The 14387-nt window shown below is 40.9% G+C and overlaps 2 protein-coding genes across 7 annotated transcripts; one reads left to right on the top strand and one right to left on the bottom strand.

Annotated features, from left to right (window-relative positions):
• Window positions 1–414: 414 nt before the first annotated feature.
• Window positions 415–8037, top strand: LOC133491353 (thrombospondin type-1 domain-containing protein 1). Of its 2 annotated transcripts, none has more exons than XM_061802335.1 (8): window positions 415–576; window positions 1527–1638; window positions 2449–2837; window positions 3752–4412; window positions 5106–5267; window positions 5381–5774; window positions 6009–6465; window positions 7437–8037. In XM_061802335.1, exons 2-8 carry the CDS (start codon window positions 1587–1589, stop codon window positions 8034–8036), a joined length of 2715 nt encoding a protein of 904 aa, XP_061658319.1. In that variant the 5' UTR covers window positions 415–576; window positions 1527–1586; the 3' UTR covers window position 8037. The 2 variants fall into 2 exon arrangements, with proteins under 2 accessions (XP_061658319.1, XP_061658320.1); XM_061802336.1 differs by having other exon boundaries at window positions 1373–1638.
• A 1181-nt stretch (window positions 8038–9218) lies between these two features.
• On the bottom strand, window positions 9219–14343 carry fgl1b (fibrinogen like 1B). Of its 5 annotated transcripts, none has more exons than XM_061802350.1 (12): window positions 14249–14343; window positions 13118–13645; window positions 12970–13036; window positions 12609–12871; window positions 12437–12517; window positions 12118–12349; window positions 10937–11096; window positions 10763–10860; window positions 9937–10025; window positions 9727–9852; window positions 9574–9638; window positions 9219–9406 (listed from the first exon to the last, which is right to left on the bottom strand). In XM_061802350.1, the coding sequence occupies exons 4-12, from the start codon at window positions 12612–12614 to the stop codon at window positions 9226–9228; spliced, it is 1038 nt and encodes a 345-aa protein (XP_061658334.1). In that variant the 5' UTR covers window positions 12615–12871; window positions 12970–13036; window positions 13118–13645; window positions 14249–14343; the 3' UTR covers window positions 9219–9225. The 5 variants fall into 5 exon arrangements, with proteins under 5 accessions (XP_061658334.1, XP_061658331.1, XP_061658333.1 ...); XM_061802347.1 differs by having other exon boundaries at window positions 12609–12868; XM_061802349.1 differs by having other exon boundaries at window positions 12609–12868; window positions 13118–13268; window positions 14249–14316.
• Between the last annotated feature and the right edge of the window lie 44 nt (window positions 14344–14387).

Below are 14387 nucleotides of genomic sequence, written 5' to 3'. Positions count from 1 at the left end.
CCAGAACAACAAGCCTAACGCTTATATATATATATATGTATGTATGTACGTGTGTGTGACAACGTGGCTACAATAATGTCATCCCATTCCTAAAATTATGGCCGAATTAAAAACAAAAATCCGCCCCCATAGTTTTTTTTTCTCTTCTCGAGATCGTCTCTTCCGAATCAAGCAATTGTTTTGATAAGCCATTATTAATAAATATGTTCCCGCGACCCTCTTGAGGATAAGCTGCTCAGAAAATGGATGGATAATAAATATATTCAAAATTTGTTTCCGTTTTCTCTGTGTGCGTGTGTGTGTGTCTGAAATAATGACCTGGGGCATTATTTTAAGAAGGCAGTGATACCGTAAAGAGCATAAAAACAAACAATAAGAAAGTCAAAGAATGGCACGGAATCGGCACGTGAACAAATGTTTGTCTCGCATTCTCACAACAGCAGCACGCGACAACCGTGTGGACGTCTCCACACACTGGAATAAATGCGCAGTTTGGTCTCTTCATTCGTAGACAAAATGGAACGAAAATATGAACGGAGAAATGGAAATGAATTTTGCTGAAATGAGTCCGAACGTGTAAGTAGTCTTTTTTCCCCTCGTTTGTACTTTTTTTGTTTGTTGATGTGGTTTTTCGCTTTTTTGCACCCTCCAAGGTGCAAGGTGGGTTTTTATTAAATGATTCGTGAACAATGACCGCTCTGTTCTTAACAAACAGAAAGACAACTAATAACCACTTGGCTTCGAATTATTTTCATTAACAGTGTTCTTTGTGATCCAGCAGCTTCTTTAAATTCCCTTGTTGTTAACAATTGTACTGTAGACCAAAGCTGAGTTTGTCTCATTCAATTTGGATGAGATATAAATACATTTGTATCACGTAGATTTTTAAAAAAATCCCTTTACAAACATATTTTCTTCTTATAGTCGATTGTAAAGAAAAGGCCATATGGTTTTATTTAAAAAAAAAAAAAAAAAACATCAACCAAACCAAAAAAGACAATGGGCAACCACATGAAAAAGTGTGTGGAGGAAATATACTGTGACAGTTGAATTCCAAAAACCAACCATTTGCTTTTAATTTCACCCACGCGCATGGATTCACACCAATATAATGCATACATTTTGCCATATGTGGGAAAAGAAAGCACTTTCCAATGGGGTGAAATCACATTATGACTCAAGTTTCCAGTTACCTATTGATCTATCAATACAGATTGTATTTTGAGAATTTATTGGAACCTTAGAGACAACCCTAAATGTCTTTTTATGTTGATTAAGCAAAATTCGGGAATCACTAAGGGGTGCAACACAATCCTATATGTTATTCAATTGTTTCAGCTGAGTGACTCGGTGCTTTTTTTGAATTCCATAGTGGTGTGATCAGTTTCTGTTCTCATGGCGGAAGAGGAAATCTCCACAATGATGTTGGCTTCCTTGCTGTTATTCAGACAGCATGTACATCCTGACATCCACCAGCAAGTTTCTGTGATGCTGTGTCATTATTTTGGCCTGTTTTGTGATTTTAGAAGCCAGTAGCCATGGTAGAAGACGGCCATGAGGTGTAGGGTGAAAAACAACACATCGGAATGCCACAAGCTGTCTCGCTGCTCTCCCTGTTGCTGGGCCTCATGGGATGTGGTAAGTGCGACCTTAGTGATTTTTCGAGTGTGGTACTGAGTGCCAATAGTGGTATGCAGCCTCCCTCTAGTGACAGGTAAAAGAATCACCGAATGAGATTTTTGTCACAGTGGCTTCACCTTATAAATGCAGTACATTTCATTTATTGAGTGCAGTTTAGTTGTATTTAACTCTTTAATATGGTATCATTAAAAATGTTTGTTTGTAAGGGAACATAAATCTACATTTTGGAGTGTAATAAGAGAATAAATATGTGGTTGAACCTAAACAAATTTTTAATACAAGAAAAGACAGAAAAGCCACAATATGAGGAGAATAAAGTAATAATATTGCAAGCAGAAAAGTTGTCAAGGTAATACTGTATTGTTACAAAATATAGTCATAATGAGACTAGAAAAAAGTTGTTTTAATTCAAGAAAAAAATGCAATGCAGAGAATGACATGGTAAGACATAATATTGAGAAAATCAAGTCGCAGTCATACAAAAAAAAAAACATGTTTCCTGCAAGTTACAGGCAATATTAAGACATTAATCTCATATATTTTAGAAAAAAAAATTATACAGGTAAATGTAATTTAACAAGTGACTTTCAAAATCCTCTATATGGTCTATCAGCCTGTTTCTCTAGAGACCTGGTTAATTTTGACTTGGCAAGGTTATTAAATATAAATATGACACTTAAATTAACTTTGCAGTGAAATGAATCATACTCAGAGGTGTTTGGAATGGAGTATTTTGGTCTCATTTTGTTAACTCAGATATTCTAAACATCTCTCAATGACCTGTGATTTCTGTGCCTCTTTTCCAAGCTTTGGCAGGGCTCAACATCTGGCCCTCCTTCCACGTCGCCCTTAGCAACGCCAGTGTGTTCGTGGACTTCAGCACGAAAAGCAACAGCAGCCTCATCCGCCACCTGAGCCTCTCTCTGGTTGACATGGACACAAACGCCACCCTCCATACCATGACTCTGCCCATCAACCAGTCTGCTGGCAGGGTGGAGTTCAGCTGCACCAATTTCCTGTATGCTGGAACTTTCCGCTTCCTGCTAAGGCAGACCAGCGCCCCAGAGGAGTCCAACTCAAATGGGGCGGGGAGTTGGGAGAGTACCGCGTTGTGGTGGAGTTCAGAACTGCGGGTGCAGTGGCCCACATTTCACATTGCGGTCGAGAGGGTCGCAAACCACTCGGGAGCTTTTCAGGCAAGTATCAACTGAATGTGAAAATACTGCAATATAGTTTTTCAATTCAGCGGATGTACCACAATTCAAACCTCACCTAGTAGTCATTTTTCTGAACATGCTTATTTTATTGTTGATATTTTACTTTTAATATGCTCATCTATGTAGCACCTAAGGCAGAGGCGGTCAAAATTTTGAAAGAAAAATTTAGACTGTCTGTAAAATATTTTTTAAAAAGTTCAAATAATAGATAAAAAATTCCTTCTCATGTGTTAGTTACTTTTAATAATTAATTGAATTCTAATTCAATAACCAACCTTTTACTAAAAGGAATAAAAACACATTTTTATTTTATGAATATCTTTGTTCAATGTTCATAAAGAAACCGATTAACCAGTAAATGGATTAAAAAAATAAATACAGGCTGAATGATTGCATTTTAATGTGATAATGAAAAAAAAAAAACAGCAAATGAATGCAATCAAAACACAGGAGCCCACGGCCCATTAATGAATGGAGCGAGCCATATATGGGCCGCAGGCCATAGTTTGCATACACCTGCCCTTAGGGAACTATATTTTGGGGGGGGGGGTTGCAAGAAAAAAATGGACCAGTATTGAGAAAAATATGCATAAATATAAAAATACAAAAATACTATATATCACTTTTTTTCAATGAAGATAATCTATTAATCAGAAATGCAGTCTAAGTAATCTCGCTCATAGAGAAAACTACCACTGCTTTTTCAATAGACCCCTCCCTACTCCAAAAAAAAAAAAAGAATAATTAGCAAATAGGTCAATTCACAAAAAGAGAACTGCGACTTGATGTATTACACAGTACTCCAACCTTTATAAGTGTTTATGTTGATAAACTATCTACAGTCAAGCGAATCCCACCCTATCGATAAATTCCGTTTCTCTTCCTCTCTCCAGATTGGAATATCCACAAACGAACACTTCCAGCCTTGCTCCAGCATCCTCGACCCCGCTCTCCTGCTCGAACTCAGCTACATTGAGTACAACCAGATCGGACGAAAAGCCATCAACAAGGTGCAAGCCCGCACAGAGCATCCAATCCGACCTCTGCGTTCCCAGATTATCAAATTTCCCTGTGCCTTCCCTTTCACGGAGAGGGACTTCATACAAGTGTCCCTGCGCTCCCCTCATTCACCACAGGAGGTGATAAACTCCGGTCCTCTCTACCTGTCCCACATCTTATCCCATAAGCTGCTCGTGGACAACGCAAATGCCTATAGGACTGGATGCGAGGGGGCCGTGACCGTGAAGCTCATAACTCCACCATGTGCTCACATTGATGGAAAAGTACTGTTGTTTCGAGACAGCGTTGTTGGAAGAGGACTCGCTCTGTCCTCTGGGGTCGGAGCAGGGGGAACAGCGGTGATGAGTTTCAGGCAAGAGGATCCGCCCTCTCCTCCGTTGGCTTTCAACTGGCTCACTCAGGGAGAGAATGAGACAGAATTCAACTGCTCTATTTTTTACCCGGGAAGGAGTAAGTACTGCTTCCGATTTGTGTTTAACTACAGCCGCTCGCCAAGTCCGGCTCAGACCTGCCTGGTGGTGCACAGGAGCGAAGGTGAGTTGTGAGGCGACGCGACGTAAAATCCTATTCAGTATGTTCTTATGGGTGACTGAAAGTACTAAAATGAACAAATATAAACCTATACACCTATAAATAATGAATCATGAGAATTGAAATGAATTAGACGGTACGGTGGCGCAGTTGTACAGCGTTGGCCTCACAGTTCTGAGGACTGGGGTTTCAAATCCACCGTAAATAAAACAATTACCTTTATGCGTCATGAATGAATTATAACCAGATAACATAAACTATTCATTAAATTTCTAAAATACATGCTCAGTTTTTGCAAACAATAAATATTTCTAATTCAATAAATGCACGGACCATTAAATAATAACTTAAATTTACCATTACTTAAAATGGGAATGCGATCCATTTATTAAGCGTTCATTTCTTAAATAAATTCTTTGTATGTTAAAACATATATCACATGGATCAGTTATTGATTTCATAATTAAATTAATAAATACACCTTTTGCTTTCATTTTAAATTAACAATTTATAATCAGAATTGCCAACTCATTCTATGAAAAAGCATACAAATATGAATAATTCAATAAGGACATACAGCATGAGCAATTACCATTAAAGTTGTCATTAATTCATTACAATTGAAAATAAATACGGGTTATCAATTAAATGCCATAATTTGATGAATTATGTCTTGGTGGTGCTTTTTTTGTGAAGAATCTTGGGGGCCCTGGAAGCAGTGGAGTGTGTGCAGTGTGAGCTGCGGCGAGGGCGTCAGGGAACGCGTGCGGGAGTGTTTGCTGCCCTCTGGTGTGGACGGGAAGAAGTGCACTGGAATGGAGAAGGAACAGTCCTTCTGCTCGCTGGAAGATTGTGCACGTCAGTCACTTTTCCTGTTGTATTGCCCTGCCTCGATCAGCTAAAAATCTGCAGATGGCGAACCGTAAGCAAGCTGAAGTTTGCTGTACCGTTGTTTGCTTTTCTTCCTCCAGCACTGCCGGCACCATCTCCATCTCTTCCCCCCGTCCTGGCTGGAGTCTCCCCCCTCGGCGGGAACATGGTGGTGGTTGCCGGCATCTCCCTCTGCCTCGTCGTCATCCTGGCCACAGTAGTGATCACCGTGTGGAGGAAGCTCTGCCGCACCGCTCAGTGCAGCTCCGTCCGCAGAGGCTCCGTCCATTCCCCCGGCGGACGCAAACTCTCCGACGAGGCCTCCATTTGCGCCAACAGCCTTCAGAGGCCGGGGCTTGCCAGCGTTAGTTCGACCCAGATCCACAGGCCTCCCCTGAGCAGTTCACCTCTTCTCCAGACAACAGTGATGCCTCTCTCACAGGATCCGGAGAGGCTATCTCCTACTGGTCAGAAGTTGCTGCCCTCCATTTTTGGGTACGTGTTTGAAAAACACGCTGGTGCCTCGCTAAATTCAACACTTTCAATTAACGGCTAAAGCTTCATTGGGGACTCTCCATTTCTTTCGCTTTACTCTTGCAGTAGCTCTAATTTTCACTCATAACGCAAAGGAGAAATATAGAGTAAATCGCCCTTCAAATCATATATATTGGGGCACTTGTAAATCCATGTATCACAGTTTTTGTTTTGTTGCAAAATGTGTTTCTTCAGGTACCGCTTAGCTCAGCAGCAATTAAAAGAAATGAAAAAGAAGGGCTTGAAGGAGGCCACACAACTCTACCATGTCTCCTCAAGCCCGGTTCATGATACCTCAGAAGACACCCCCGCTTCACCGACCAACCCTCACATTCAGTCACCCATTGCTTCCTCCTATTCCGAGCTGCCGTCGCAGCCTTCCAGGATCGCGCCGGAGCGACCAAGTCCCAGAGTGGAGCTCGTCTTGGGTTCTCAAGTTTCAGGTCACGCAAGTGGGGGCAGCTCCAAGTGGCGCGACCGCACTGCCAGTTGGGTAGAGATGGTAGAAAGGAGCCGCATAGCAGGTGTTGCAGAGAGACCGCGAGGAAATGCGTATGACAAGAACCCCCATTTCCGCAGGACCTCCAGTTTCACTGACGCAAAACCACAACTTTCATCTTCAGGACACTTCCGGGACAGGAGCATGACTCAGGTGAACTCTGCAGATTTATTCACATAATTTCTCTTCTGTTAAAGATAACATCAACCTAACTCATTGATTCCCTGCCACCAGTCCAATTTCCATTTCCACAATTTAAATTCCTCCAAAAATTATTTTGATCCCTACAAATATAGTATTTTGTTCATCTCCCTATGTCAGCGATATACAGTAACAGGCGGGAGAATTTCACAAGTGCCTTCACCTGTTATATGTTGTCCATCCATCAATTTTCTTTGCCGCTTATCCTCACGAGGGTCGCGGGGAGTGCTGGAGCCTAACGGGCAGGAGGCTGGGTACAGCCTGAACTGGTTGCCAGTCAATCGCAGGGCACATACATAACCCTAACCCACGCAGGCATGGGGAGAAAATGCAAACTCCACACAGGCAGGTCCGGGATTGAACCCGGGACCTGAGAACTGTGAGGCCAACGCTTTACCAGCTGATCCACCGTGCCGCCTGTATGTTGTCAATCCGACAATATAATAATAGCGTCTTCACTAAGAGACCCAAATTTCTGAGCGGACTGTGACAAAATTATTTGTTGTCACTGGGCCTTTTGTTTGTTTTCGGAATCCAACCTCACCTTTCGCTGTGCAATAAAAGTACAACTTTGCCACCATGATCCCAATGAACAATGTTTACGTGAAATGAGGAGGTTCATTTCGAGAAACGTAACACTTTTGCCACCTTTTTGTAGAATCTTAGTGCCAAGGAATTATGTTAAAGTGAGTTCAGGAGTTTCATCAAGACAAAAAGTACGGTTCTATAGACAATTATAAACCCACTGGTGAACAGTCAATATTCTTGGCAGGGCATGGTTAAATAGCACGGTCAGGGGTCACTTTATTATTTTGTGTCATTTCGGTCTGGTGGTGTTCCGTGAGATTTTTCCACTACTATGAAATAGGTGTCTTGGCTCCATAAAGATTGGGAATCACTGACTTAATTATTTCCCTGTTCAGGTGGGATCTCGGACCATTCCTGAAGGAAACTCGTGGACTAAAGAGAGAAGAGAGAGGCCTCAATTTAGTTCCTACCCCATTCCAGAGCATGACACCCCAAAGTTGTCTCATTGTAGAAGTCTGAGTAGCAAGCAGAGAAATACATGCATCCATATTTCCTTTCCTTCTCTTAATAATGAAATGAAAAACAAAGGAACCAACACCTCCCAGAAACATCTAGACCACAGCGCTGAGGGAGGAAGCAGAGCTCGCGAGGGAATCTCAGGGATCGGCGGTCCAGTCATAAGTCCTGACAGTCAGCACGGAGTGAACCTCAGTGTGGAACGGGCCGAGCAGAACTGGAACCGCCGCGGTCCATCGCCTATCCAAAGGAATATGCTGGCGCGAAAACTAAAGGAGGCTCAGTCCTGCTCCAGCGTCAGAGGACGTCAGCGCAGCTCCACTTTCAGCGTGTCGTCGTCAGACCACAGGAAAGACCATGACCGCCCGAGACCTGGGTCTGGTTGCTACGTCGGCACTGAAAGCTCTGCTTACACCTTAAGTGGGACCGAACAAAGGAGGCTGCACCTTTCACCAGCATACGCAGAAGAGACCAATTAGGTCTCAAAGAGGAATTGTCTCCAAAATTCCCAATTCTTTTTTCTCAGGTGAATTTTAGAGGATCTTAATTGCACACAAATTTTTAATTTGAGCGTTCTAGTATAGTGCCAAATTTTCAAGAATTATTTTTTTTATTATGGATTTCTACAGTCAAGCCCCACATATTTGCAGCCTGGCATTCACATATTCACCTTCTTTTCCCATCTATCAAAACGTTATTACTTTGGTGCCATGTTGTAGTATTTTGATTTCAAGCAACAATGTTAAGGTGAGTTTTGGAGTTTCATTTAGGCAAAAATAGTGTTTTTGCTGCCGTCTTGGTGTCAAGAAATTGTGCTTTCGGAGGTTTTATTTAGATTAAAATAGTGCATGGCTGAAATCTCGTGACATCTTGACATCTAGAAACTACGTTCAAGTGACGTGAGGAGTTTCATCTGGATCAAAACAATGCTTGCCGTGGCATTTATAGGCAACTCAACATTTTTAGGGTGAGATTTACTACAACTACTTGCAGATTTTCACTATTGGCGAATCCAATCCAAATCCCCGTTTCTTAAAATTGCACATAACACAGCAACAGTATAATGTGTCCAATATTTTTTTTTACATCTTTTATCCTTGCTTTGTTTCTCGTTGTGTTCAAATATGTTTACAATGATTTTAAAAAGTTTATTTTAGTAAGTTGAAAAGACAAAATTCTTCTGGATACTAAAATTAAACACACTTCTACACAAAGACTGTAAAATGATGGTCAACTACAGCAATTTTGTTTGGGGACTGGCACCACACCATTTTAGTGTAAGTAAGCGGGAACAGATATATTGTTTTAGCATTTTCTGTTGCAATTATTCATTGTGATTACATAGAATGAACGTTTTGTTGATTTTTGTTTTCATTGCATTTCCCTATGCTTTGTTTCATTTGTTTGTTTCCTCTTTGCATGGCAACCAATTTTTTAAAGAGATTTTTTATGGTCACCATTTTCACGAAAAGCAAACATGGTTCTTCAATATAAATGACCTGTCATAGTTGTTAGGATGCAATTTGTTTTTATTATGAGTTACATTACATACATTCTTGATAATGATTGCTTTTGGTCATAGTCAACGAAGATAATGTGCTCTGATATTTTACTGTCAAAGAGTGATAAAGCCTCGAATGTTAATGGCAGGTGAGGTGGCTGACATATTTAACCTTCGCCTCCACCACTGCCCATGGCGTCCAAGAAAAGCAGAGGGCGCACCTTCATGGTGGTGTGTCTGAGGGAGTACCACAGGCCCCTCCATGTCCCCCACACCACGCCGTTGTCAAACTCACCCTTGTACTCCCCTTTGCGGTAGAACTTCCCATTCAAGTTGGCAACGTGGCATCTGTTAGTGAAAAGGTCAATCACACTATCGGCATTTACTATTGAAGGTAAACCCCCAAATTTGCTGAAGAGAATAATGTGTTTGTAAGCATTAGCGTTACACTAGTACCTTCACTCCAATATATGCCGTGCCCCGATAGGATTAAGAGAAAGTGCCATAAATCTCACCTGTTGTACCACCAACCTCCATTGTTCTCTTGGGCACAGTTGCCTTGAATGTAGCGGTCATTGTCCTGTTAATGGCAGTCCAATCACATCAGCTTCTGCACACTATTTTATAAAAAAAAATTAAAACAGAGGTAGGAGCGTATGACTATTAACCTGATCCCTCGTGCTGAACTGCATGCCACTGAGGCCCGCGGACCACTGCTCCACCATGCCTCCTCCACCTGCCAGAGCATCCCCGGCTTTCCCGCTGTACAGGCCGTACTTGAGGCGGTAACGATCCTACATTTTCAAACAAAGCCGCTGCCATATGTGACATGAAAAGATTACAGTTGCGTGCGAACACAGGCCAACTGTGTTACGTACAGCTTCACTGGTGATCTGGAAGTTCTCATAATACGCATGACTTCTCTGTCCTGCCCAGTCCATTAAGTCTATCTTGACCAGATTCTTACCTTTGGACAAAAATAGTGAATAAAAATAAAAATAATAAAATATGTGTATGTGTGTGCAGTTTCCTGAATAAAACCACATTGAACATTATGCCTCTGCCTGGAAATCCTGCATTTGGGTCCGCCCCCGCACCGTTGGGTCGTGACAATATGCCAAACCAGCTAGCCCTCATAAATCTAATTTCTCCTTGCAAGTCAAAGCAAAAAATATATTGAGCGAAAGTACTTGAAAGTCGGCTAAAGCTGATCATAAACCGCTAAAGAGGTTAATGATCACTTACAGAATGCAACTAAGGACTATTTTAGTCTGAATGAAGATACTCAACTCACTTCGAAAGGCTTCTTTGGCACCTAGAAACATCTAGATGCCATTTTGGTCTTATCACAAAAACAGCAATAACGAGAGATTTTCAGCAAATAACAGAGGATAGGATCCCCCCCAAAAATCGGCAAACAGGTGAATTTGTGATTCCAAATATGCAGAGGTTTGCTGGTATCCAGCATACAGTATATGAGTCTCAAGAATCATTCACGATAAGCACGGATTCAAATGTCCTTTAACATGAAAACATTAGGTAGGAATTGTCGTCATGAAAACTACTTTCCAGTTCTGAATGGATCGACTGTATGAGTTTCAGTTTTGTATTAAACTGCTGTAATTGAACGTTTATCGTACAATTGTAATTAATTGTCACGCACCTACCAAGAGTACAAATAAATAACATTCTGTCAATGCTTACCTTCAGAGAGCAGAGAATAGATGTGCTCATTTCCCAACCAGAACTCGTCATTCCACAGTTTGTAGTCGCCAAAGCCATCTCTGTAATCTACCCAGTCTCTTTGAAGAGACAGACAGACAGACATATTTATTATAGTAACAAGATGCTTTCACGTCATCTTTGTTAATATAACACCTGTTAAAGTCAACTTTTCCATGTCGCCGTTTCTGGAAAACAGTCCAGCCTCCTCCATCGTCCATGTCGCAGTAGACCAAAACTGGCTCCCGGTCGATTTTGGGCCGGATGCGATAAAACCCGCTGCGTACTTTCATTCTGTCAAACAGCTCAGAACAGTCTGAAAGGATAATAATTGGTCATTGAGTTAAGGCAGTTTAATATTGTTTTATTGAGTTATTTCAATCATGGTATTGCACATTTGTCATTATATTAAGGCCAAATTCTTCAAATTTAATTTTTCAAAACGTTTTTGTCACCTTTTTTTCACCGAGATCATTATGTAAGTAATTGCAGGAGCTATTGTTTTTTTTTTTATTAATACTGTTTTTATACAGATTTTTTTTACACAGTGTGGCTAAGTGACGTTCTTACACTACAGTTTTTTTTTCACATTACTGTTGCATTTTTTATACAAAACCAGATAACACTTTTACAAAAATAAAAATTACACAGTTTTTTTGTTGTTATTGGTACTTAGCAGTACTACAAGTTTTTTTTTTTTACATCAAGTACCGCATAAAATAAAATACAAGTATGACAGAACTGCCCAAAATTGGAATAGTTATGTAGTAAGCCCAAGTGTTCATAAAAAAACAAGACAGAGGTTTTATTCCTAAAACTTGCATTTAAATACATTTTAAGCCATTCTAACTTCATCCACTTTTAAAACACTGCTCTTGAATTATTTAACTAAAATCCATTGCACGTAAAAGTTTAATTAAAATTTAACATTAATGAACGTGTAAAAAAAAACGTTTTTCAAGATTAAATGTAAATGTATTTATTAAAAATTTAAATACAGCAGAGTTGTACTTGGGCAGTAATTCTTTCACATACCACTTGAGTTGCACGTATGACATGTTAAGAATCACCTGCCAAGATTATATGCACTATCCCACTTGTGATGGGTGTCTTGGAATTTTGTGCAAATTAATCCCAGCCCACTTATGTACAGCTACCATTTTGAAGTTCAACAACATTCATGGGTGCACTTGCAGCAGTGTAACACTGAGTTTATAGTAGATGTATGAATAATCAATGTTATTAGCAGAAATAGGGCTCCAAGATCAGTTTTTGCTTCAGGCCCCGTGTACGCGTCAGCCAGCTCTGGCTGATCATTTGGTGTGAGTGCTTACTACCTCTGTCATGGACCATCAGGCTTCCTGCCGGTGCGAGAGGCTTCATCAGGGTCGCGTTGGAGCTTTCCAACGTCCCGCTTCCATTTTTGGAGTCCGACAAAGTACGAGCAGGGGGGATCGGACGAAAGTATTTGTGCCTCTGCAAGTGTTCCACCTGCCAAGCTCCGATCAGGAGTTTGTTTTCCAGTTTCTTTATGCTGCGTTTGAGAGCTGCAACTCCTGGACTGCATCCCTTTGAAAGTAGATACAGAACCCACCCACCCCCCGCAAAGAGATTAAAAATCCATGTATCGATCATTAGGACATATAGATTACCTACTGAGAACTGGTCCAGTGTTGAAGTCTTGGTTGGGAAAACCAGCAAAAACAGCATAAACAGCGTGAAGGAATCCAAGCAAGTCTAAGTGATTAAAAACATCAACAACACACTTGTGAAGATACATAAAAAAATAAAATGCTGTACAAGATTCACGTGCTTGATATATATCTACCTTCATGTTGAAGTGTTCCTTTTGTTGCGCCCAGACTCTGTTTTCTGCTGTCAGTATTTATTTATTTCAAGCTGGGTTGGGTTGGTTCTGCGTGCTCCACAAAAGACTTTGCCCAAACCTCTTTTTTTTTCCTCTTCTCGATCGAACATTCCGACTGTCGGGAAGAGTAGTTGATGCCAATCTCTCAATTCCAGGAATACTTGTAGTGTTCTTTTTGAATTTATTATGTTTTTTCTTCAGATGTGTCTTCCAAAAAAAATCTGCTGTCGATAGAAGCACAACACGACATCAACAAAACCGTATTATCATGCTCTGTACAAAGCTGACATGGAAAACACAAGTTCAGCTCACACTCACATACCTGTACAAAATATGGAGGGTTTAGAATACACAATTCATGTTGCAAAGTCCATACAGTAACCACAGATCTGTGAGGCAGATGTGCTAGTTTACTGTGTTGCCCAAGAAAAAGGGAATTGATTGAAAATATAAGGATGGCTTAACCATACCTGCTCGCTTGGTCGCTTATCCTCACAAGGGTCGCGGGGAGTGCTGGAGCCATTCCCAGCTGTCAATGGGCGGGAGCCAGGGTACACCCTGAACTGGTTGCCAGCCAATCGCAGGCCACATAGAGACAAACAGCCGCACTCACAATCCCACCTAGGGGCAATTCAGAGCGCTGCTAATACATCCATCCAATTTCCTTGTCGTTTATCATCATGAGGGTCGCGGGGAGTGCTGGGGCCTATCCCAGCTGTCAACGGGGAGGAGGCAGGGTACACCCTGAACTGGCCGCCAGCCAATCGCAGGGCACATAGAGACAAATAGTTGCACTCACAGTCACACCTAGGGTCAATTTAGAGTGTCCAATTAATGTTGCATGTTTTTGGAATATGGGAGGAAACCGGAGTGCCTGGAGAAAATCCACGCAGGCATGGGAAGAACATGCGAACCCCACACAGGCGCGGCAGGGATTGAACCCAGGACCTCAGAACTGTGAGACCAACGGTTTACCAGCTGCTCCACCGTGCCGCCCTCTGCTAATACATATAAAAATAAATATCAAACTACAAATGAACACACCAGATGAATTAACTAAACTACCCCCACACAAAAAAAAAAAAGAGCATTAGCAGTAATCTGCTATTGAAGAAGCAAGTAAAGAAATTAAATTGTGCACACCTGCAAATAAAAACACATATGACCATAAAATTTGTCTGCCATTAAATAAATAAATGAATACCCAACAACAACTAAAAGACCCTCACTAAGACAAACCTGCCAATAACTGGAAAAAAAGATTGTAAATAAATAAATAAATGAAAATATTTCGCCTTAACTAAATTAAGAAACAAACCTACAAATTAAAAAAAAACGGATTTGGTCATCTGGCATCAAATTAACAAATAAACATTCTACAACAAAAACACCACCGCTTAAAAACCTACAAATAACTGAAAATAAAAATGGGATCTATACTGAACAAAGAAAGCATCATCATCATCATCAAAGCATAATAAACTACATTTCAACTACAGAATGATTCTTTGAATCAATAAACTTAGACGATTAAATGGGGGAAAAAATACTTTATCCTCTAGGCCCATGATATGCCCCTTCCAAAATCGTTGGCTACATACACTTTGTTCCATTTACATTTTCTGCATGTATCATATGAAGCATCCACGACGATTGTTTTTTTTTTTTTTTTTTTTGGTGCAGTAATGGAAAGCAGATGTGGCAAAGGGGAGGCGTCCGCATAACTTTTGCAAGACCGAG

Source organism: Syngnathoides biaculeatus, chromosome 18, assembly GCF_019802595.1.
Source record: "Syngnathoides biaculeatus isolate LvHL_M chromosome 18, ASM1980259v1, whole genome shotgun sequence".
Classification (NCBI taxonomy): Eukaryota; Metazoa; Chordata; class Actinopteri; order Syngnathiformes; family Syngnathidae; genus Syngnathoides; species Syngnathoides biaculeatus.
Note: the sequence above shows the minus strand (reverse complement) of the source record. Positions and strands in the feature narration are given on the sequence as shown.